At 44.7% G+C, this 25,312-nt stretch overlaps 1 protein-coding gene across 10 annotated transcripts in view; it reads left to right on the forward strand.

Moving 5' to 3' along the window:
• Positions 1-23,997, forward strand: part of ASB15 (ankyrin repeat and SOCS box containing 15) — an 84,437-nt gene extending 60,440 nt beyond the window's left edge. For 5 of the 10 annotated variants that reach the window (XM_085898219.1, XM_085898223.1, XM_085898228.1 and 2 more), the window contains 5 exons: positions 6,802-6,965; positions 7,738-7,785; positions 13,772-13,903; positions 14,028-14,181; positions 21,048-21,934. In XM_085898219.1, the coding sequence (XP_085754345.1) occupies positions 6,802-6,965; positions 7,738-7,785; positions 13,772-13,903; positions 14,028-14,181; positions 21,048-21,250 (701 nt within the window). In that variant the 3' untranslated portion in view covers positions 21,251-21,934. Of the gene's footprint in view, positions 1-6,801; positions 6,966-7,737; positions 7,786-13,771; positions 13,904-14,027; positions 14,182-21,047; positions 21,935-23,412 lie in introns of those variants that run through there. The other 5 variants (XM_085898220.1, XM_085898225.1, XM_085898227.1 and 2 more) reach the window with 5 other exon arrangements.
• Positions 23,998-25,312: the final 1,315 nt, after the last annotated feature.

The raw sequence follows: 25,312 nt of genomic DNA on the forward strand, positions 1-25,312 counted from the left end.
GATGTGTCTTATGGAGAATAAGAACATCAATATCGTGGTCGTAATATAATGGCAACAATATCATGACTTTGGCTCCAGAATATCGCTCCAGAGACATGCATTTGATTAGGTTTAGCTCCCATGTGACCAAAATGCCATGAATTGGTGGAATACAAAAAAACATGCTTTGGAGGGATTATTTCAAGTTTTGGTGTGTTTTTTTTTCCCAAATAATTTGGTTATCATAATTTTGTGTGCAGCACCAAACTGCAGGTTGCATCATCACTGGTGCATACCTCTGTTGCTGATGTAGTGCTCCCTGTAGGTTCGAGTAGGATTTTGTAATTTGTTCAGGATGCTAGCAATATAACTTACCTCCTGTTCGTGGATGACACAGTGGGATCTATAACGTCCACCAACGGCCAATTCTGCCAGATTGGTCTTCTGGCTTAACGGCCATCCGAAGGATGGCACATACATTTATGCATCATTCTGCATGTGAAATACTAGGGTGACAGTTTATAGCTGGGAGAAGATTCAAATCCAAGCTAGATGGGTCAAAGGTGAATGCACATACCTTAAAGCTATCCTGGCAAATCAATAACTTGGTAAAGTATTACTTATCATCTTTCATTTTAAAACCATATATTAAACTAGAATGGTACTAGGTAGAGTGCATACCTCCGCCAGGCTGAACGGTTTCCAATTTTTTTTAATCCCACCCGTAGGATCTTGATCCGGACCTACACCAAAATCTAATCGGCTTGCTCTCGTCACTGAACCAACTCATCTCCCTCGTGTTGTCTCAACTCATCCATAACGTTTTGAAATATCATGCTCCACAGCATATTGTTTTTGACCCCCATTTCTCAATGGTGAAGAATCACTCAAAAATTATACATTTCTTGTATTCAGATCCGGAACTTCACGAAAATGTAAATAATTCATCCTTGTCACACACCAAACCCCTCCACCGAATTTCATCCGAATCTGTCCACAAAATTTTGAGACATCGTGCAAACAGACAAACAGATGGACAAACAGACAGGGAGGGGTGAAAACATAACCTGTCCACCTTCGATGGCGGAGGTAATAAAATAGGATATCAGAAGGATATTATTAGCTTATCTGGAATTGGAATTTCAGATAAGGTGTTGTGATCATGCACCGTCCGTCCGTCCGTCCGTCCGTCCGTCCATCCGTCTCTTATTTTGACTTCTCCAGCCAAACCGCTGGGCCGAGCCAGCTGAAATTTGGCAGTAAGGCTCTGCTTCTGACTGGCAACGGGGATTGTAAAGTTTGTTCTGGTCACGTAACTTTAAGTAGGTCAAAATGGTAGCCTTCGTAAATTCCTTCAAAAATCTTCTCCAGATCCAGCAGTCAAAGTGTCACCAAATTTGGGTTACAATATTAGGACAGGGTCCTGATGTTAAATTGCGAAGGTCATGCTGATCATGTGACCGGAAGTGGGTCAATATGGCGGTTGTGTAAGTTATTTCAAAAATCTTCTCCAGACCCACCATACAGAATGCCACCAAATTTGGGATACAACATGAGGCCATGGTAGGGAAGTCATGTCGATCACGTGACCGAAAGTGTGCCAAAATAGCGGAAATAAATTATTGGGAAAAATCCTTAAATTCCTTCAAAAATCTTCTTCTCCACACCACATCGGCTTTCTTTAAACGTAGAAAATTAAATTGTGTTGATAGTACCTGAAGAAAATATTGGATTCCTGTCTCCATGGTAATTGGTTAATGGGAAGTGAGGGGGTGGGCGATACAAACGTCTGCAGACTCCAACACTGATATCTATGATACTGTCTGGGTGGAGGGTCGGCCCATTCATGTGCACACAACTGTGAAGCCGCCACACGATCAGATTGGAATTCGCAAAAGCAATGTACACATACATGAACGTGCACACAACCATGATTATCAGTACCACCAGCCGAGCACAGAGGTGGATCTCAGCACCAGGAGCCGTGCACCGAGGTGGATCTTGGCACCAAGAGCCATGCACTGAGGTGGATCTCGGCCCCAAGAGCCATCCACCGAGGTGGATCTTGGCACCAAGAGCCGTGCACCGAGGTGGATCTCGGCACCAAGAGCCATGCACCGAGGTGGATCTCGGCACCAAGAGCCGTGCACCGAGGTTGGTCTCGGCCCCAAGAGCCATCCACCGAGGTGGATCTTGGCACCAAGAGCCGTGCACCGAGGTGGATCTCGGCACCAAGAGCCATGCACCGAGGTGGATCTCGGCACCAAGAGCCGTGCACCGAGGTTGGTCTCGGCACCAAGAGCCGTGCACCGAGGTGGATCTCGGCACCAAGAGCCGTGCACCGAGGTGGATCTCGGCACCAAGAGCCGTGCACCGAGGTGGATCTCGGCACCAAGAGCCGTGCACCGAGGTGGATCTCGGCACCAAGAGCTGTGCACCGAGGTGGATCTCGGCACCAAGAGCCATGCACCGAGGTAGATCTTGGCACCATGAACCATGCACCGAGGTGGATCTCGGCACCAAGAGCCATGCACCGAGGTGGATCTCGGCACCAAGAGCCATGCACCGAGGTGGATCTCGGCACCAAGAGCCATGCACCGAGGTGGATCTCGGCACCAAGGGCCATCCACCGAGGTGGATCTCGGCACCAAGAGCCATGCACCGAGGTGGATCTTGGCACCACGAGCCGTGCACCAAGGTGGATCTTGGCACCACGAGCCATGCAACAAGCTGGATCTCAGCACAATGAGCCGTCCACCGAGTTGGATCTTCGAATCACAAGCCGAAAAACATTTTAAAAGCAAAAATGTAGAGATGCGGATACTCAGAACGTACACATAAATATGGTGAGAACTGACACACACATATGGTGCATAAAGAGAAAACTCATTTCAATACAGGGCTAATGGTGCTGAGATCCATCTCAATGCAGCGTTCTTGGTGCCGAGACTGAGATCCATCTCAATGCAGGGTTCTTGGTGCTGAGACTGAGATCCATATCAACACAGGGTTCTTGGTGCCAAGACTGAGATCCATCTCAATGCAGGGTTCATTGTGTCAAGTCTGAGATCCATTTCAACACAGCATACATGGTGCCAAGACTGAGATCCATTCCAATACAGGGCTCTTCGTACCGAGACTGCGATCCATCTTAATGCAGTCTCATGCTGCTGAGACTGAGAGCCATCTCTATGCAGGGCTCATGGTGCCAAGACTGAAATCTCTCTCAACACAGGGTTCGTGGTGCTGAGACTGAGGTCCATATCAACACAGGGTTCTTGGTGCCAAGACTGAGATCCATCTCAATGCAGGGTTCATTGTGTCAAGTCTGAGATCCATTTCAACACAGCATACATGGTGCCAAGACTGAGATCCATTCCAATACAGGGCTCTTCGTACTGAGACTGCGATCCATCTTAATGCAGTCTCATGCTGCTGAGACTGAGAGCCATCTCTATGCAGGGCTCATGGTGCCAAGACTGAAATCTCTCTCAACACAGGGTTCGTGGTGCCGAAACTGAAATCCATCTCAATGCAGGGTTCATGGTGCCGAGACTGAGATCCATCCATCTCAGTGCAGGGTTCATGGTGCCGAGACTGAGATCCATCTCAATGCAGGGTTCATGGTGCTAAGACTGAGATCCATCTCAATGCAGGGCTCATGGTGCTGAGACAGAGATCCATCTCAATACAAGCTCATGGTGCTGAGACTAAGAATCTTCTCAATGCAGTACTCATGGTGCCAAGTCAGATCCATCTCATGGTGCTGAGATTCCACCTTCAAGATGTTATCTCATCTTGTGCAATGGGAGCAGGAGGGGGGAGGGGTAAGGCCACAGGAAGGATAAGGGAAAATACTTGTCTAACTCCACCTTGTTCTTAAGGAAGGTATTCTGACCTCACTCGTAAAGAACTGAGGAGGGAGCGGATCATTCCCGAGCCTTCATGAAAAAATTGTGGAAAACGTTGAATCACAAAAGGGTGAGAGCATTTTCACAGCGAAGACAAGGTCGTCATTGTTCGCTGGTAGGTTCAAGTTGATGAACTGCACGCTTTATATACAGTAAACGCCGACGTCGTCGAGGACACCCATTTGGATCCCAACGGTTATGTTTTCTTTCTCTCTCTGTCCTGTCACCTTCCCTCCTTTCAGCATCCCATCGAGCTCACGCGAGTTTCCCTCATTACAGACTTCCTTGAGCAATCCTCCAAAAGGAAACATTTGAATAACTTTTCTTGATCATCCGAAGCCAGCCTCAAAAGCTGTTAAAATCACAACTCGAATAAGCAGTTTAACACTTCAAAGGTATTCTAACCTCGTTCCTTCCTCTCGATCAAACCACCTCTGGTTATAAATGTTAGTATTAAACGACATGTTAGTCGTTTTATATAACGACAAAGCACAAAGTTAAGCATTCAGACGTTTATAAGTTACACCTATTCATTGATTTCGAGTAATTATAGTCACAATTGAGCGAGGAGCGTGGCTTATCGGTTTCCAGGGTGTCGACGTGTCCTTAACGACAACCAGACATGTGGGAGGGTCGCAGAGCAGCGTTTCAGAATTTTTATCTTGTTGGAATTGCAATTCCAGATAAGGTATTGTGATTGTGCACCATCCGTCCGTCTCCTATTTTGACTTTTCCGGCCAAACCGCTGGGGCTCTCCGGCTGAAATTTGGCAGCAAGGTTCCACTCCTGACTGTTAACGGGATTGCAAAGCTCTTTCCGGTCACGTGACTTTAAGTGGGTCAAAATAGCGGTTGCGTAAATTCTTTCAAAAAATCTTCTTCTTCAGAACCACCGTTCAGAATGCTACCAAATTTTGGTTGCAACATCAGGACAGGGTACCGATAAGCAACAGGTCCAGTGGTCCTATTTTTACCAGTCTTGTAATTGTTATCGTTTGCATTACTGTAATATTACCTGCACCACCGAAGTGGTGGACGGAGATTATGTTTTCACCCCTGTCTGTCTGTTTTTCTGTGACAGGATATCGCAAAAAGTTGTGGACAGATTCAGACGAAGTTTGGTAGACTGGTTGGTTGCGTAATGAGAACGATTTGATTATATTTTGGTGAAGATCTGGATCCGGATACTAGAATTATCAAAGTGATTCTTCACCATTGAAAGATAGGGCAAAAAAGGATATACAGCATAATATTTCAAAAAGTTGTGGACGAGTTCTTACAAAACTAGGTGGATGAGTTGGGAAGGTGACAAGAACAAGCCGATTAGATTTTGGGTAAGATCCGGATTCAGATCTGGCCTATCAGTGGGATATAAAACGTAAACTGTTCAGCTTGGTAGAGGTATGCGCTCAACCAAGTGCCGTCTTAGTTATTTCATGAAATGCATGTCGTGAAGTTACGAGAGAGGATTCTGGATGGGAGGATAAGGAAATGGCTGGAGCATGAGATAGGCAAAGAATAACAGGGGTTGAGAAAGGGTAGAGGGACTACTGATGAGATGTTTACAGTGAGACACTTAGTGGAGAATATGTTGGAGATGCAAGGGGGAATAGTATGAGGGTTTGTGGACCTTGAGAAGGCTTATGGCACTGTCCTGAGAGAGATGGTGATGACAATGCTGATCGGGAAGGGAGTGCCATAAGCAGAAGCAAGGTTGGTGGATGAGAGAAAGAAGTTCTGCATGAGAGAACGAAGGGAAGAGTTTTGGTTGATCATGGGTTGCTAGATGAGTTCAGCGTGAACATAGAATTGAGGCATGGAAGTTCATCCAGTCCACTACTGTTTATTATGGGGATTGAGCTGATGAGCAGGAGGGTCAGCAAGGGAGGCAGGCATTCTGAGAAAGATAATATATTGAGACAATTTAGTTAGTGTGGTGAAGAGTGGACAGGAAATGCAGGTGTCATTGGAGGAGTGGAGGTATGCACTCCAGATGATTGAGGATGAGCCTGGTGAAGACTGAGGTAATGTGGGTCGGACAGCAGAGAAAGGAAATGAACATCAGTTTAGAGGGGAAGAAGATTTGAGTATCTTGGTGAAATGGTGACTTCGAATGGTAGTTTGGAGGCAGAGATGTGGAGGAGGGTATGGGTGTGTGCATGTGCATGGAGGAAAGTGGAGGGACTTGTGGTGGACAGGAAAATTACCAAGGAAATTGAAAATGAAACTTATAGTGTTGTGTGTTGTGCAGATCTAACTTTATGGTCTGGAGATGGTGGCACTGACAGAGAAGCAACAACAGAGGCTGCCAGGAGAAATAACTGGGCGTGAAGAGAGTGGATAGAAGAAGGATGGACGAACTGAGGGAGGAAAACGATGTAAGGATGAGCTTAACAGAGATTGGTAAAGTGCCAGCTCTGGGAGGCTGGGCATCTGATGTGGATGGAGGAAGAGAGAATGGTAAAGGAAGCGGATGGGTTGAGGGAGAAAGGTAGGAGGAAAAGAGGTAGACCTCAGCTGAGATGGGACGATTGTGTGAAGAGGGATACCAATAAGATGGGGGTGGCAGGATAGTGGAGAGAGTGGCAGGATAGTGGAGAGAGTGGCAGGATAGTGGAGAGAGTGGCAGGATAGTGGAGAGAGTGGCAGGATAGTGGAGAGAGCTGGCTGGAGATGGAGGGCAATGAAGGAGTATTGTACCAAAGGTGTGGGCAGCAACAGCTTGGAACCATTAGGCCTCACCCCATATTAAGAGATATAAGGAAGAAGAAAAGAATAAGAAGAATGCAAAAGCCAATATCGCATACACACAACACAATTCGTCATAAAATAGCATTGTCGTCGGCTTATAATATGTCTAATCTTCAATATACAGCACTCTCAATGATGTCTGCATGTTGACTCTCCCATAGCTGGTGCACTTCCTAACCTGGACCCTGTGAATGCATTGCTGGTCTCCACCAGGATGGGTAATTATGAGCTCGTGAAACTTCTGCTGCAGCACAAAGCCGACGTGAACGCTCGCCTTCCTTTTAACACAACACACTTCCCCAGCGCCCTCCAATATGCTATTAAGGTACATGGCTTTCTTTTTACACGGGCTACCATGGGTAAGCAGAAATTGCACGGCCCCACAACTAACTAACACAGCTGCCATAATTGCTTACGGGTCTTTCAAGGGACCAATAATGCCTATGATATAATGACTTTCTCAGCATTTGTAGGCCTCCTTTATTTTACCTGTCTGCCAATGCAAATCAACACTAGTCTTCACCGGCAAGACCAGTTCTTTATTTTGCTTGATAACTTGGCTGATTTGGGTGCCCAAGTGCAGATTTATGGCATCTGGAGCTCACCCAGCTGATCCTCTGATTATGGTTGCCAGGCCAATAGGGTTATACATTGTGACGCATGCAGAATCTCACAACAGGTGTGCATTAAGCTGGCCGCCTCGGCATTATGCACAGAAAGCACTTCGGGTGCAGTTATACTGCTGATGCAATCCCAAATCAATCAGGGAAATAATTCATAATTTGGCCATAGCTCAAGCACTCAATGACCCACTCTTTCTGAAAGGTACAGTGGGATCTTTAAGACCCAACAACGAATGCTAACAGATGAGACAACCCGCTTAATGTCTCTTCTGGAAGAACAGCTTACTCATTGATGCAACACCCTGCCTGCAAAGTACCAAGATGACAACTTAAGGTCAGGTTGGGATTTGAACCCAGATGAGACAGTTCAGAATTAAGTAAGTGTGCTGACTTCAACCCATGGCTGATGGACTGAAGTAAATTGAGAAACAAAGTTAAATTGTGGGTTGTCTTCTCATCCCCTCCCCATTTCAGTCTCAGCACCAAGTACCCTGTACAGAAGTAATTTGCGAAGCAATCAAGGTAATCATGAGAAGTAGCTTTGAAAGATATTTGAAAACAAAAAAAATCTATAATAATTGTGTGTGTGTGTGTGTGTGTGTGTGTGTGTGTGTGTGTGTGTGTGTGTGTGTGTGTGTGTGTGTGTGTGTGTGTGTGTGTGTCAATCCTACGTAAATCAATCAAATCCATGAAATTTAACAGCCCAAAACTTTCTATGCATACCAAGGGAACTCCAAGAGAGTGCATGAATGAAAACTGGATGTTTGGATAAAGTTAAGCACCCCTTTCAAAGATAATTACCAATTATAATTGATGGTAAAACCAGAAACATGCTTACCTTTGGGCAGCCTGTGTTCAGCTCGCACAGCTTGGGATCTTAATATGCCATTTTGTCCGCTCGGCTCAAAAATGCCTTGCCTGGGAACAGGTCAGTTTATATATGATAAAGCTTCATACCTAAGAATCGCTGTATACATCGCTGATCTTCATACCTATGAATAGCTGGATATATCACAATGCTATAAACACCCAAAGACACCAGTGTTCGTGCCTTTATTTAATTTCCACACATGAAATAAGCTCGAGAATCCCTCAATCTCAGCCGAATTTCAAAATTTAAACTGTGGAATTGACCTTAGCAGCAGCTCTGATTGCTGAAAAAAGTGTTCATTTGTCCAATTTGCACATTGTTTGACTCTCCGAGTGGTGTTTAGTATGACTGATCACTTATCACTTGCCAAGCCAGCCGCTCCTTATCAACCCTTTTGCTGGAGTGCTTGCTTGAGTGCTTAAGCCACTTGGTTGATAGCGGTATTATGCACGTAGTTCGTGTCATCCACTTCACCCGCTGAACCGCATTGTTTCACCTTTTTCTGCGATCTGCTTTCATTATATAAATGCAGTTATATTAATATACCTATAAAAAAAACTTCCAACGTTGAATCGAACCTCGTGTTTGGAACTCCGCCAAGGAGGAAGTTAGGGCATGTATGAGGGAGAATGCATGCAGGGCATTCGTGACCCCCACAGGAAAGCACATCATGCAGCGGGAGCTGGCAGTGTGTCCCAATCGGGAGGTGCAGCCGGCAATTGTTCCAAGCTTGAAAAGGTACATAGACAGCGCACACGGACGTGGTACAAATGTAGTTTGGGTTTTGTGAAGGGACTCTCCACGGGAGTTTCTGTGTGCCTGCATGCTTCGTTATGTGTGTGCGGTGTGCGGGTTTCATGGGCGTGTGGATCAAACTTGCACCCAGGTCTGTGGTGTGTGGTGGAAGTTACGCAGCCACTTTGCAAACCATGTGCTTCGGCACAGGGAGCGGACTTGCTATGACGTCAAAGCCACATGAGACGTGCCGAACAGTGCGGGTGTGGGGAAAGTTGAGCGTGCCAGTGAGAATCCGTGCATATGTGCGAGTGAAAGGATGAATATATAGCCGGTGCGAGTGCATGGTTAGCATGGATCAGGAGGAGGTTGGAAGAGTGCGTACGGGGGAAGTCAAAGACTGACTGTTTAGTTTTGAATTTTAAATGGCTTCCCCAGAGTGGAGCATGTATGATTCAAATTAAGAGTGAGTCGACCAGAGGGGGCCAAAGGTCGCTGCATGTGCGAGCATGCATGCATGCAGGCAGGCCTTTGCCAGGTAGATAGTATGGGTTTTAATGTTCCTGCCTGTTTTTTTTTTTTTGTATACCTTCTCGAGGCTCGTGTGAGAGCTAACACACAACGCACATCAAGGGGGCATGAGACAAGAGGGGCGGGAGTGAGAGGGACAAAATAGTGGGGAACAGACACATTAGGAGATCTGTGGAAGGGAGAGGGATGGGACGGGGAACATGGGGAATAGAAGATGGACATTACAGGGACTTTCAGGAAGGAAAGCAGGGAATTTGAAGGAAGTGGGCTTGGGTGGATTATCGGGGGTAGAAAAGATCAAGGATTTGGATGGGGGATGATAAGAGGTGGTGGTGAACAGCTGTTTTGAAAGCCTGGAGGGAAGAATGAGAAAGAATAGAGTGAGGGAGTTTATTCCAAAGGCGGGAAAAAAGAGGAATGAAAGAGTGAAGGTGAGCAGTGATTCGTGATTTTGGAAGAAGAGGCGATGAAGAAGAAGAAGAAGAAGAAGCAGAATCAAGAGAAAGGTGTTTTTTTTTTTTTTAAAGATAAGAAATAGAGAGATTAGTTGGGAGAAATGGGGGACGTTAGGAAAGTGGAGAAGATAGAAATTGAAGGTAATGGGGAGAAAAAACAAATAAAACGATCGTACACCGAGGGGAACCAGTAGGCCTCAACCTAAGCCTCAAACACCCTGTAAGACAACGTCGCCAAATACAAAATAGCACGATTTTTGAAACAAAACTGAACTAGGAACACACAGTAACATGTAGGTGAGAAAAATAATCAGTTAAAATGGGACAAATAACGACCAGAAACTTATGAGATCGTCAGCAGAGAGCTCTGAAGGAGACCTCTCGACGCTCCAAACCCGGAACTGGAAGTGAGAACACAGCAGTTAAAAAGCAGTTTTATATGGAACACAGCAGTTAAAAAGAAAATGTTGCTGTTTGAGCACGTTTTATCGCTCTGGTAACACTCCGGTATGCGGCCCTCCATTCCCCTCACACTGCCTTCTTTTCCCCTCACGCTGCCTCCCCTTTCCTTCCCTAATGCTGCATTCCCATCCCCTCCCCTCATGCTGCCTTCCCTTCTCCTCATGCTGCCTTCCCCTCCTCTCATCCTCCCAAACCCACTCCACCACAATACAATTCTCCAGAGGACGAGAAGAGTAAGGGGTGTCAAAGAATGTGTGAATGAGACAAATGAACACTTTTTTTTAGCAGTTGGAACTGCTTCTAGGATCAATTCTGCTGTTTAAATTTTGAAAGTTGGCTCAGGTTGAGATTCTAGAGCTCAATACATTTTAGTTTTAAAATGTGTGTGTAAATTAAATAAAGGCATGAACACTGGTGTGGATTTTTCAACGATTGAAGGAAAACGCCCTTTCTATCCTTCCCGTCCCATCATGCTTACGACCTCCCAAAGCCACACCTCCCTCCAACCCCCCCCTCCCCACCCATGGACATCTCCAGGCAGTGTCTCACAACTCTCTCTCTCTCTCTCTCTCTCTCCCAACCCTCCCTCCCCCCCTCTCTCTCGCTCTCTCCCAACCCTCCCTCCTATCTCTCTCCCAGCCCTCCCTCTCTTTCTCTCCCACCCTTCCCAACCCTTCCTTCTCTCTCTCTCCCAACCTTCCCTCCTCTCTCTCTCTCTCACTCTCTCCCAACCCTCCCTCTCTCTTTCTCTCCCAACCCTCCCTCTCTCTTTCTCTCTCAACCCTCCCTCTCTCTTTCTCTCCCAACCCTCCCTCTCTCTTTCTCTCCCACCCTTCCCTCCCCTCTCCTCCCCCACCCCTCCCTCCCCTCTCTTCCCCCACCCCTCCCTCCCCTCTCCTCCCCCACCCCTCCCTCCCCTCTCCTCCCCCACCCCTCCCTCCCCTCTCCTCCCCCACCCCTCCCTCCCCTCTTCTCTCCTCTTCTCTCCTCTCCCTCCCCTCCCCCACCCCTCCCCTCTCCCTCCCATCTCCTCTCCCTCTCCCTCCCATCTCCTCTCCCTCTCCCCCCCTCTTAATACTCTTAAAAGAAGGTCATGTACCTCTTAATAGTCAGCAAAGCAATGGGTTGTATTTGCTAGTGCTGAATAAATGTGGGGAATCTGCTTTGGGAATACAGTTGGAATAACTCCTGGCACAGAGATGGCAATGACCATTGTCGCTCGCATTAGTGTGTGCCATGGTCGAGACCGAAAGGGGAACATGGTCATCAGGAAAGAGGCGAAAAAAAAAACAGGATCACATAGAGCAACCAGTCCAGAAAAACAAGTCTTGCAAAGGCTACCACTTACCTCGTGTCCTGGAAGTGGACCACAATCGTTCACACAAGTACGGAAATGCGAAAATTGCCATCTTGTCGGTGATGGTGAACTTGAATATGTGGCAATAGTATGATATAGAGGAAACGATAGATGCTTCTTTCTGGGAAGCCATTACTGCCGAAACAAACTGGACAGATCACCACAAACATCAAAGGCATTGGGAGATCCGTGGAGGCTTATTCAGATGATTCACAAACTGCATCGGCATTGTCCCAGAGTTTGGTAATAACAGCTTGTCCATACATTGTTTGTTTAACCCTATCAGACAAGCAGATTAAACAAATGGTGAAAAACACACATTGCCTCGACCTGCATTCACCTGTCTTGTAATGGAAAACCATTTTGCCCAATATAATACCTGCATGGTTGTTTGCCCTCCAACCTCGATTTTAGCATCACTGACGTTCTCCTTGCATTTCCATCACTGTTGTTAAATACATTATTTTCAATAAATAATGCTTTAAGCCAATATCATTTTTCATTTGATCATGTTTCCAAGACAATGGAAGATGTTAATGTTGAAACACTTGATTTTTGAGAAACCCGAGCTCCTTCAGCACTTAATCCTGTGTACTTTGAAATTTTTTTTCAGCTTTCTGTATGGTGTCAGGTCAAACAAGATATTCTTGATTTCCAACTTCAAGTTAGAGCTTCTCAGTATATTTCAGGGAATTTTACAATATATGTCCTGTCCATGTTAGCAACCTGTCCATGTTATCACTGATAGACGGTGACAAGAATGTTGGAAGTATGGAGTCAAGTTCCTTCACTACCTGACACAGACACACCCAGTCTGGCCATCATGGCCATAAAAAAAAACTTCCTCAGCTTGGTCAAAGGTACTATTCCATGCCGTTATTGGTGTTAGCAACCGTGTTGTATGCAATAGAAAGCCCTCTGGGTTTGGTACAGAATGTATTTTGGACACACAAAATGTACTTTTCAGCACTTCTTACCGATCATCAAATGAAAGACCAAATACAGTACTGTGATGGAGTTATCAGAAGGAACCTGAATAAGCAAAGAGCAAAGACAGAGTCTTCAGGATGAACCTGGATAGGATTCGGTTTCAGATGCTACTCCTCTACCGTCAACCCCATCCAGGAGCAGCCAAGTAAAAAATTTACTTCTCCCGAGACAGATAGAAAAAAATAGGGGGAAATTAAGAGGAGAGAGATAAAACAGAGGAAAATGAACAAAACGAGAAAAAAATTAGAATTAGAATGAATGAGGATAAATGTGAAAAAATTAAAAGAAGTGTGAAAGGAACTGTTGGAGGAAAAATAAAACCACTTTTGGTTGAATAGGCTTTACTGAAAAATGCTTGTGCACAAGGAGTCTGAGTTGGGTCACACAGATGCTTTCCCAGCTCACTGAATAGTTAAAACAAAATCTTTCTTTTGATGTAAAGACACATCTTGGGCACGCCACTGATATCAGATATTTACATATTCTATCAACCATGCTGGCAACAAAAACCCATTTCTCTTGTGAAAAAACCCATTGTTGTCTGTCCGTCCCACCTGTGGTTTTTCAGACTTTTCCCCCCATACCCTTTAACATATCCAACTGAAACTTGATGCATGGCTTTATTATGATAAGTTACAGGACAAGTTCGAGTTTCAGGGCGTTTTGTCAATTTTTCACTGAGTTATGCCCTTCTTAGATTCAGAAAATATGACACCGGTTGGGAGCATGTCACTTATTGAAAAGCAACTCTCGCTCTTGTTTCTAATATGTCGAAGCCAATTCAGAGCACATTTCGGAGTCAGCCACGGAATGTGGACTAAGAAGCATCTGTAAGCTGCACCAGGTAGGGCAGGAAATGATCCCCTCCCTGATAGTTATTAGTGAGTCACCTGGGTTTTACCAACAATGCCATCATGACATGTTTATTCATTTGGAACAAGTTCTATCTATAGATGCTAAGAATCCTCAATACTGCTGATTTCAATGGTATTTGAGCACACAAATCCTGAGATTCCAACCCAGTCTTTTTCCCCCATTACACCTCTGTACTCACATACCACGACATCGTGGCAAAAGTGTACATTTCCGAATTAATCTCTTTTTCAGGATGAGATAATGCTCAGAATCCTGCTCAATCATGGTTGTGATGCAACTTCATGCTTCCAGTGTACGCACCAAGATGCCAGCAGCACAGTGAGGCCACAACCATGGACATCCTCAGTCGTTCAGGACCTGTTTGTAAGTGGCTTTTTCTTCACATTTCCAAGACATCATATGTATCTGACGGTCTTGTTGAAAAGAAGATTTTTCACTGGAACTGTACTGTTTTGATGATTTTGTGTTTTTTGCTTCCGGTGTGCAGTTCTGCGAGTTTGTAGATCCACAGTGGATGCATCACCTGGCTGCTCCAGCAGTCTGTGTTTTGCTTGAATACGTAGGCCAGGTCCACCTGTGCCACAAGCTCCGTAAAGTTTTAGCTGCACAGCCTGAATGGTCAGACATTTGCAGCATTCTCGGTAAAGCCTTTTCTTTTATTTCTCTGCCAATCATTTCACATTTGCCACTTTGTCTTTTCTGCATTTTTTTCCCCTGAGTTTCTTTATCAGAACTGAACTCTGGGCAACAACAGATCGTTTGATGGTTCATTTTTTTTTGTTTCTGCCTTTATACGACACATTGCCCTGCTCAGGCATCCCACAGTGCTTTTACATTTCTGCTGATCTGGAATTGATTACATGTTAGTCTGATTAATAGAACACCTTTCAATTTTGGCCAAATCTTAGTCTCACCCTTTCGTTCAAGAAGGATCATGAAAAGGACCCAACTATCAATAATTACCATGAACAGCCAAAGCGCAAGCTGCATTACTCTCACATCACAGACTGGTTGGTGGCCTCTGTTTCTTACCGTCTCCCCCCCCCCACCACCGCCCCGTGCAGCTACCTTTGCTTTCTCCACTCTCTAACCATTCTTCGCAACTCCATGATGCATGTGTTCCTCCAGTAACCCCTCCCCCATGTTAAACTCCCAAAATGCAGTCACTGCACACCTCAATTCATTTGTTCTCTTTTCCCCTGTTTGTGGAACTGCCTTCCTGAGACTGTTCAACCCCACTCTTCCCTCCAGGGATTTAAGTGGACAGTACAGTACCTTCTCATGCCATCTCTAAACCCTACCGATTGCACACTTACTCTCTCTCCTCTTTGTGCCCAACTGTTGCACCCTTGCCTTACTTTAAGTACATTGCCTATTTTACCCTCTGTCATGCTCTTCCTGTTCTTTGTCTTTCGTTTGCAGCATATGGCTGCAGGTAGCATCACTTGACGGGAGTGTGGCCATGCCGCTGATGCAATGCCCATTGAGGAATTTAGAAATTAGCGAAGGTGCTGACTGTAGCTCGCCTACACTTTGAGAAGGAGACCATGGGATCTTTAACGTCCACCAACTAGGCAACTACTACTGGCAGACGGAATGCGCAGTTTAACTTCCATCTGAGGGACAGCACACACATAGATGCCTCGCCCTGCCTGTGAAACACCAGGATGACAGTTTATAGCTGGGTCGAGATTCAAACCCAGGCTCGACAGCTCAGAGGTAAGTGTGTCACACTTTCATGGACCTCAATCTTGTATCGAAAGATAAATTAATGGTGGTCATGTTTTTTTTACAAATATGCATAAAGGGGTGCCCTTTTCCCCTGGTACAGGGCCATTCCTTCCTGCATGGGCAAAAAAAACTTTTTTTTAACAAGCATTGAGCCAATAATCCCATTGAAAGAACCCCAAACAGAGTGACAAGCATGCAGACCATATGTGTAAGGCTAGGCTAGAGTCCCAATATACTCAGAGTAGTGACAACTTGCAATTAGAAGCCATTTTGTTTCCATTGAGTGCAGCGCACCAAACCTATGCCCATTGTGCGTGAAGCATAATGTGTCCATTTTCTCATCAAGTTGTCTTTCTCCTGACCCAAAAGGGAGATTATATTACTTTATGCTCTTTCATTCTTCCAACGTGTCATAATAAGCATACAGTCCAATCAGACAGGATTGATTTAACCTTAAAACATAATCACAGAAACCACGGCAAACTGAAGTGTCATGAGCGAGTAAAGGCTCACACTGATTGTCTAATTTGAGGTGTGTAGAACGAGTGAGTAAAAGAAACACACAGGTAGTGACAGAATGCAGGAATTTCAAAGAATTGGACAAAGGAAAGTGAAAGACAGACATGGAGGCACACCATCAATGCCAGATGCACACACCATCAAAAGAATGGAGAATTACAAAAATAATTGTGAGCGCAAAGAAGAGAAAGAGCTTGAGAAAATTGATTGACTGATTGATTGTGCGCTCTGTCTGAAGGCAGGTTATTGGCTGCTTAGCCATGATACTGGGTGATGCTGGGTGGTTTGCCATTGCCTTCCCAGCATTTAGTCAGGGCAGGAATTTGTAATTTGTTCGGGATGCCGGTGATGGCTTGCGCTACTCTTCATGAAGGACACTGTGGGATCTGTAACATCCACCAACTAATGACAGCAGATGAAACAACCGGCTTAACGTCCATTTGAGGGATGGAACGCACATTGATGAATCACCCTGCCTGTGAAACACCGGGATGACGGTTTTATAGCCGGGTTTAGTCCGGCAGATATGTGAAAAAAATGTGCCTTTAGTGATACAAGCATGAAATTTGGCACACTGCTAGGGCGGTATCTTACAAAGATTTTTGGATATAGGGACATTCCAGATTCTTCCCAGAGCCAAAATGGCGGCCATTTTACAAAATAGCCGATTTTGTGTTGTACAAGGAGGATACATGTGGATACAACTATATTTAAGAAGCATATCAGTGGTTTTATTTAACTAAATATAGATTCTAGCAAATAAGAAATAGCAAATAAAGGTGACAAAGCGTGAATAAACCATTTATTTGGTCATTTTTTGGTGCATTTTTGCACTTTTGGATGGTTTTCTACAACAAACTCTTCAAAAAACTGTTATCAAGCACCATGGAATGACTTGTTCATTTAACACTCTTGAACTCAGAGGAAGTGCTTCTATTTGATCCTCACATCAACTTACAGAGTCAAAATTATACAGTGGAACCTCGAGATCCAGGTAACAGAGTCTACTATGATGCATGGATACATATGTACATGTTACATAATTATCATCTGTGATCTCTCTTGTCCCAGTTCTACTCTCTTGTACACTCCCCACCACAGTGACATAGAGCTGTGCACTGGAGTGCAGCCTTGACACACTTGCACTGTCCTCTGCATCCCTTTTTGCAGCCACACCTTAGTAGTTGCCGACATGCCTCAGTTGCCTCTGGGAGGGTTGTCCAGTATATGTCCCTATAGGCACTAGTTGAGCTGGGATTGTGGTCGATGTTATCCACTGCGCCAGTCGTGAACAGACCACTCTTCAGTTCAGGTGGGCAAACTGCACCCTCCTGCTGGAAGAAGCGGCAGATACTGTTCCCCAAGTCCGTGGAGATGCTCAGCACCCTATCATAGGAGACGGAGAGACCCAAGTGGAACAGAGTGTCAACCAGGTCTCATTTGCAAGTCTTTGTGTGCATCAGCATTCCCAGGTACACAGGCACGGGGGTCTCCCGATTGTGGCCGTGCTTGGTAGACTCAATACTCGTACTCTGTCGGCGGCGTGTGTAGCTGTTGAACATGAGGAGCTGTGAGATTGTAAGAGTAGGTGTTGACACAGATGAGTGCCTTGACTGCTCTTGGATCGTGGGACCATTCAGGATCATAGCAACTAGTGCCACGAGAGAATTTGGCACAGATTGTTCTTGGCAGAGGGCGTCAAATGAACCACTAAAGGCTGTCTTCATCTTCAACATGTCTCTTCGGACTATGTTCGCGGCTCCAGCAAGATGAACACCATCACTACCAGCATCGTGTTCACAGGCCTTGTGAAGGGCTGATCCGAAGTCCTCGTTGAAAGCTAGCAGAACATCTCGGCCAGGCTTGTGCTCCTCCATGTCCGGAAAATATGTCATGATCCGGTGCTTGAGTTTGGTCGAGTGAACACGTCCAGTCAAGACTGTTCCAAGCTGTTTCAGCCGGTTGTTGTACAGACTTGTTAGGTCTGCCAGCTTGAACACTGGTGCCACAAGAGTGTCCATGCGGGCATCATCGATGTAGGACACCAGTTCTCTGAGAGCTATGCCATGATTGATATCATCCTGGTCATCCAAGGTTCTCTTTGTGTCCCTTGCTTTGTTATAGAGGGAAACCAGACACTTCACATGGTACAGGGCATCTTGCACCATCATATCTCCAGCACTCAGTTTAGCAATAAGTGGCTTGTCTTCTAGTTTCAGAGCACATTTCCTGATGTCGTCTGTCCAGGTCAAAGGTAGAAGCTTTGCGCAAAGATTCGTTACCTGCTGGCTTGTCACAAAAGAAACATGTTTTGAGCAGTGACTCTGTGCGGTCCACACTCTGACGGGTATACTTTCGTGTCACGCCTTCGGTATCCCCACTGGTTGTTTTCCTCTTCTCTGCCCGAATCAATTGAGTTTTGTTGTATTGTAGTCTGCACGAATCATGCCACTTAGCCCTGTGGTGCTGGAAGGTGGACTCAATACCCTCACCATCGTCCAAGCGGGACATGTCGAGAGATTTTGGCAAGCAGTCGATCTCACTGAACCTGAGGAGGTTGTCTGCCAGAGTCTGGTATCCAGACCCTCCTGTGCTTCGCTTGGAGTCAGCTGGACAATGAGGAGGCTCAGTGGTGTCCATCTGACACAGCACACATAGGTTCCAGTCTGTCTGGTTAATTGATGTAACAGATGTACTTGGCCCTCACTGCTGGGGGTCTAATAGTTTGAAATGCTTGGCCATTGTCTTGAACCACCACCAATCAGTCACTGTAAAATTGGGAAGAACCACCACCAAGCAGGGGATTAGTCTTTGGGTACACTACAGTGGAGTTATCACCTGAAAACAGAATAGCAGAGTTAAAATGTTTTCAACTACGAACCCCAGCCCAGAGGAGATGCATATATACACAATGGCGATCTTGGGTGATTGTCACTCGATGTCCCCAATAGGCCACCATACATTATTTCTTTGCGCTGGACAGGACCATGTTAAACCCAAATCAATATGAACACACCATTGTAGTTTGAACATTTCTATTATGCAATCATGAAAATTAATACAGTGAGTACATCAATATCGATTTCGCAAATTTATGCATTTAATCGCGACATTGCCAGCTACCGGTATGTAATTAATAATGGAAATATTCATGGAGTCTAAGTTCCTTTCACCAAATTTGATTTTTGATCTCTTTATATTTCCAGAAACAATATTCAGGTAACATTCACATGCATGATCATATTGCAGAGCTCTTGTTCCAGCCATGCATTATTGCGATGGTAAACTGTTATCTGTGTCCCTCATAGACCACCGTAGATGCATTTTTTAGTCAAATATGAAGTAGATAATGAAGCATGTGCATCCTAGTTGATAATAATCATATTATACTCACTACTGTGGTATAGCCTGCGGGCATGCAGGGCGGGGCATGATGATGGGAGGAGGGGTCGTCGTGGTCATCGTGTCTGCCGGGAATATAAGGAGTGCGCGCCGCCTGAGGCGTTGTAGTGATGCCGTAGTCGCCCGGCTTGTGAGTGTACCGAGTACGTAATAAAGGAGAGCTGCGGGCAAAGTACGCCCGCGTTCGCGCTTGTGCAACACAGTCCGGCTCGACTGTTCCCCCGCTCGTGTCTGCCTGCTAAGCATCTTCTACCACGACACCACAACTACATTGTGTTTTGCACCAAGCACATATGACTTTGCTGACCTTGTAGGCAGAATTTGTTATTCGTGGCAGCCATTTTGTAAAATGGCCACCATTTTGACCCTAGGGGTAATCTGGAATGTCCCTATATCCAAAATGTTTCCTAAGGGTATGCTATAACTGTGTACCAAATTTCATGCTTGTATCATCAAAGGCACAAAACTACCAGAATATTTCACATATCTGCCGGACTAGTTGGCATTCGAACTCAGGGTAAACAGCTTAGAGACGAGTGTGTGTACCTCTACTCTGAAGCAGAGGCCAGCTCCTTGAGAAGGTATGGATGGGAAGTCTTTCTTTGCAATCAAACTAAACAGGAAAGAAGAAATTTAGAAAGAACAAAGAAGGAATAAAAGAGGGCTGCATTAAAATGGAGATGACATAAGTGAAGGGGTTATTTTTTCCATCTCTTCATTAATTTTACTTAGCCCAAGTCCTGTGCCACTGACAACATGCGTGTGCATGTAATCCTTCATGCCTTTATATTCCTATTAACGCTCTCATTTTTTTCAGGACAATATACTGTTTTACTACAAACTGAGGCCAACGGCAAAGGGATCCTGAATTATTTTGGAATTAACCATGTCATGGACCATGATATGATGTTAACCAATGTTAACTGCAACACTTGTTTCAATGATGTTTATGTCTGTTTGCGAGTTATACCCAACTGCCAACTACAATATGATTACAGCACCACACAGAAATGCACGGACACAGGGCGACAACTTACTTGGCATAGAAATGACCCCGAAATTGGTTTCCATCTCAGATGAGAAACTTTATTCTTCCAATTTTTTTTAAGTCTCCGCTGACGAAGTCACAAGAGGCATTATCTTTTGGGTTGTCTGTCCGGCTGTCCGTCCGTACGTCTATGATAGGTTTTCACTCCCACGATAATTTAAGAACGGCTGAAGGGATGTTAGTCACACTTGGTACAAGTATGTATGATGATGCAAAGATGAACTGATTAGATTGTGGGGTCAAGATGTTAAATGTCAGAGGCATATCAGTCGACGTTGAGGAGTGCCGTTCCAGTTCCCTTCTGTCATCTGCAGGGAATCTATACATTTTGAAACCCTTCTCTGATCGATTGGTGTACCGAATGGCACAGTATCCTGTCATTTCACAAATAATGATGAGCTATCGACTATTGTGTGCTCATTCAATAAACGATTGTGGAAACAAAATGGTGCCCAAGACCCACGTGACCAGACATTTCCGGGATGATTCATGTCGCTACTCCAAATACATAGGGACTCCAGTCTAGGCTAACTACACAATTAAGCAAAATATAATTTCAGCCAAAATAGTACACGCATGGCTATCTTTAATGTAACCATGTTTTAAAGATTTTTTGTGGATTTACAGATAATCACTAGCCTCCTTGACCCCAACATTTTAATTCATCTTTTACAATCATGTTATTATCCACAAACTTATTCAAAATGCTGGTGGAATGTCCTTACCAAATATCTTGTTTTTTAATTATTGCAGTGTCCCTTGCAAGACAAGTCATTTCATTTTTACCTTTGACCATTTTCCCATTAGAAAATCCTCGGCCTCTTCAGCATTTGTGCCGGTTGAACATTCGAGCAGCAATGAAGCAAAAGCAACTCTGTTCCTCCACAGCACTCAGCAGTCTCTCTTTACCTCCAGCAATCCTAGCCTACCTCCTCTTCCAGGAACATGACAAATGCACAGACATGATGTGTGTGCTTACCACTCGAAGCACTTGTAACAATCAAGTATAGAGGGGTGGTATGCTCATTTCTCTCCCACCTTCGGGAAGGTGAGCCCATCAGTCCCAGTCAGAAGGATTGGGGACTGGGCATAAAAACATGTGCTCATATATCTCTCTCTCTTCTCTCTCTCTCTCTCCTCTCTCTCCTCTCTCTTCTCTCTCTTCTCTCTCTCTCCTCTCTCTCCTCTCTCTTCCCTCTCTTCTCTCTCTCTTCTCTCTCTTCTCTCTCTCTGTCTGTTGCCTGTGACTGGTGGACATTGCGATCTTATCTCTGGAGAGCCCCTCACCCGCTTCTGCCTTGGTCCTGCTTGGGGATTCTGGTCCGTTCCCATGCTGCACACTCAGGTTCTACAGTAGCAGCTTGGGGCTTCCCTATCTTTTGCCGGATTATTGTGCATGGAAATTGGTGCCACGGGGGAGTTATTTCTTTTGGTGGTATTGGGGGCTTTGTGTGGTCTTTTGTCTCACAGAATGTAGTTAAATCATGTCTTATGTGAATACATTTTTATTATTATTATTTCTTCAGCACCAAGTGACTTATGTTGCTGCCATTTTGTCATGCCAATACTTGGGTTGATTTTGTATTCCTGGAGGGATAAGTTGGTAATAATCCCGATTAATAACCGGCATGGTACTACATCATGACGGAATCATTGTTTGCCGTCAGTTTGTAAATAAACAGTGACAGCTCTGACATCTTTGAAGCCATAGACTTTGGCATGATTGGTAACCGCTTGGTTTTATCCCTTTCGCGTGGCCGCCGTCTTTGCGAACACACACACACTATCCCTTAAATAGGTACCTATTTTTATTTATTGAATACAACAAGCATACTTGTACACAACTTTACAGTAGGATATGGAACTGTTAAGAGTATATCACCTGACTCACGGTGTATGTTACGTATGAGATTTACCCTGTCGTCTTGTTTATTTTAACTCCCTTTCTTTCCTCAATAACGAAAGGAGTAGTGGACAGGTTTCTTCCAAGGGCATATATTATTCCTCAATGCAGAATCATACAGTGTAAGAGAGCTTCCACACCCCAGCGGGTGCAGCACAGAGAAAGAGGAAGAAAAAACACAACAGCCACACTTCCGCCTCCTCTCCGAGCTCAAAACAAACAACAGAAGTGACTCAAAGAAAATCCATGAATTCAAATAACCAGTAATCGGCAGCATTTGCTTAGCTAGACTAATAAGTGTGTGTGTGTGTGTGTGTGTGTGTGTGTGTGTGTGTGTGTGTGTGTGTGTGTGTGTGTGTGTGTGTGTGTGTGTGTGTGTGTGTGTGTGTGTGTGTGTGTGTGCGCGCGCGCACGCGCATGTGCACGCGCGTGTGTGTGTCCTCCAAAACCATGAAACCTTGTGGTCTGAAACTTTGCATGCATACTAAGGGAACTCCAAGGTAATGGAAGAATGAAATTGGGTGTTTGGATTAATTGAAACACCACTTTTGAAGATAATTAATGGCTTACCTCCATAAAAAGTTTATCCTTGGTCAGCCCAAGTTCGCCTCACAGGGGTCTTAACCACCATATTGATTCGGCCGATTCAAACGTGCCTTGCCTTGGAAACAAAATCTACTCTCAAAGACTAATTGAAGTATATAATCAAAATATGAATTCAGATTTGAGGACCAGATCTCATGGACTAATCTGGAGTGAAATATGAAAATGTTCCCAAATTTGCTATTCTTATAACTAAGCGTATTTATTTAAGAAAGGCTATGCTTCTACTTTCTCCATATTTACACAAGAACATGTGAAATTTCAAAAGCATTAAACTTAACTTTTCCTACTGTTCTGAAAATTATATTGAGTGAAGAAAGGATTAAGGAATATGCCAGAAGTGGAACTTCATTGAGTGCAACGTGGCGTGAGTCGTGGGTATGGTGACCGCGGCTCAGTTCTCTGTGGGGAAATCCCTGGAGTTTGGAAGGCAAAATAAATTAGAGGATTAGAATGGGTAAAGCAAACTGGGAGTTATAGAGAGAATTTAAAAATGTTTTCAGTGGCTCCAAAGCAATGAATCCCCACTCCATGGCAGGATGGCCGAGAGGCACGCACGCTCGCTCTAAGCTGTCCAGTCTGGGTTCAAATCTCAACCCAGCTATAAACTCTCATCCGGGTGTTTCACAGGCAGGGTGATTAATCAATGTGTGTGCCGTCCCTCAGATGGACGCTAAACTGGACGTCACATCTGCCGGAATTAGTTGGTGGACATTAAAGATTCATTCGCGGTGTCCTTCGCAAAGAGTACGGGAGCTATCTTCAGCATCCTGGCCAAATTCCAACTTCCTGCTCTAACCTACAGGGGCACTGCATCAGCAGCACTGCCACAACCTCAGTAAATGCCACTCGCAGCCTTGTGCTGCACAGGAATAAAAGAAGACGACTAGACTCCTTTGTATAGTATTTTATTGTAATAATATTTAATTAATTTACTCTGAAAAATTTCCACTCCATTGTGAAAATTTAAACACAAGCGATTTTGATGCATGTACCTATTTTGATGTGTTGTTTAGAGAGTGCGTTCCAATTGTCTGACAACAAAACATTTCAAATATATTTTTCACATGGTCAACGAAATGTGGGCTGCTCTAGAGTCAGACCACCAACCAATTTACATGTTCTCGCCCTTGATGGAAAAACATTCAATCTTGTCCATCCAAAAGCATGACAATGACATGTTCAATTTTGTTGATATTTCTGGACAATATTTTGCTGCTTGATAAATAAAACGATTGTCTCTAAATATGTGCTTAATTGTGGTAGTCCAATAGATGTATGTATGTTAGATCCCAGGTACCTTTGTGAGAGGAGGGAGAAAAGGTGAAGGTTGGAGGAGGAATGGGTATTGGTGTGGTGGGAGGAGGCAGGGGAAGGGTGGGTGGAGGGATCCGACAACAGAGAGTCCACCACAGTACGTTTACACTTTGCCAACTTTCAAACTCTTCCAAGTATAATTTGGCAATTGGTCAGATGGAGGAGCCCATAACACAACCATGTTGTTGTCTGAAAAAGTAGTCTCTAGTATGTGAAGTAGGTTGAGTTCAAGAAAGTGTTGTGCTGGAGGATTGCAGTTGTTCCAAACTTAAGTTGTGGTTGAGGTATGCAGATGATACCTTTGTGGTTATGAAGAAGCGTCACCAAACAGCAATAATTATTTAATTACCTGAACAGTGTGGGCATGAACATCCAGTTCATGCAGGAACCATAACAACAATGATCAGTTAGCCTTTCTTGATTGCAATGTCCACATGAATGACAACGGCCGCTTGGATTTTGAGATGTACAGGAAACCCACGCATACCAACCACTATTTTCAGTTTGATTAACACCACCCACTGATCCACAAATTATCTGTCATTCGCACTTTTTTTCCGTCATGCAGATACTATTCCGACCACACAGGAGGTGAAGGGGAAACTACGTGAGAAGGAGAATATCAGGAGTGTTCTTCGAAAGTGAATTACACCGCATGGTCTATTTTAAAAGCGGGAAGTAGCAAAAACAACAACACGCAGAGGGAACAACAACAGGACCCAGCTCAAGAAAATATGACACAATCGTGACCATTCCGTATGTGGCTGGGCTATCTGAAAAGTGAGAAGATTCTTCTCCAAGTTTGAAATTGTTACATCACACAAACCATATAGAATTCTGCAAAGCCAGTTTGTAGTTCATGCTAAGGACAAGATCCAGAAGGATGGGAAACGTGACTTGGTGCATGGCATCTGATGTGGAGACCCATCATGCACCGAGACCTACATCGGAGAAACTCGGAAAACCCTTAAGGCCTGTATGAACCAACATCGTCGTCAAGCTTATGAAGAGGCTTTGAACTCTGTTGTGTATATGCACTTGATTGGAGAACAAAAGTGGTTTGCTCGAGGTGTACAGGAACCCATTTGGAAAATATTTGAATCACCATCTCTCAAGAAAAATGGCGGTTTGTAATTTAATCTGCCACGTATGTGGGACAAAGTAATAACATCTCTTCCATGCATTCTGCAATCATGATGTGATGCCCGGATTGATCTGCAGTCCAACTCAGCTTACCAATAGCTGAGGT

This window comes from Eptatretus burgeri, chromosome 10 (genome assembly GCF_056783735.1).
Source record: "Eptatretus burgeri isolate ZD-2024b chromosome 10, Ebu_testis_v1, whole genome shotgun sequence".
Taxonomy (NCBI): domain Eukaryota; kingdom Metazoa; phylum Chordata; class Myxini; order Myxiniformes; family Myxinidae; genus Eptatretus; species Eptatretus burgeri.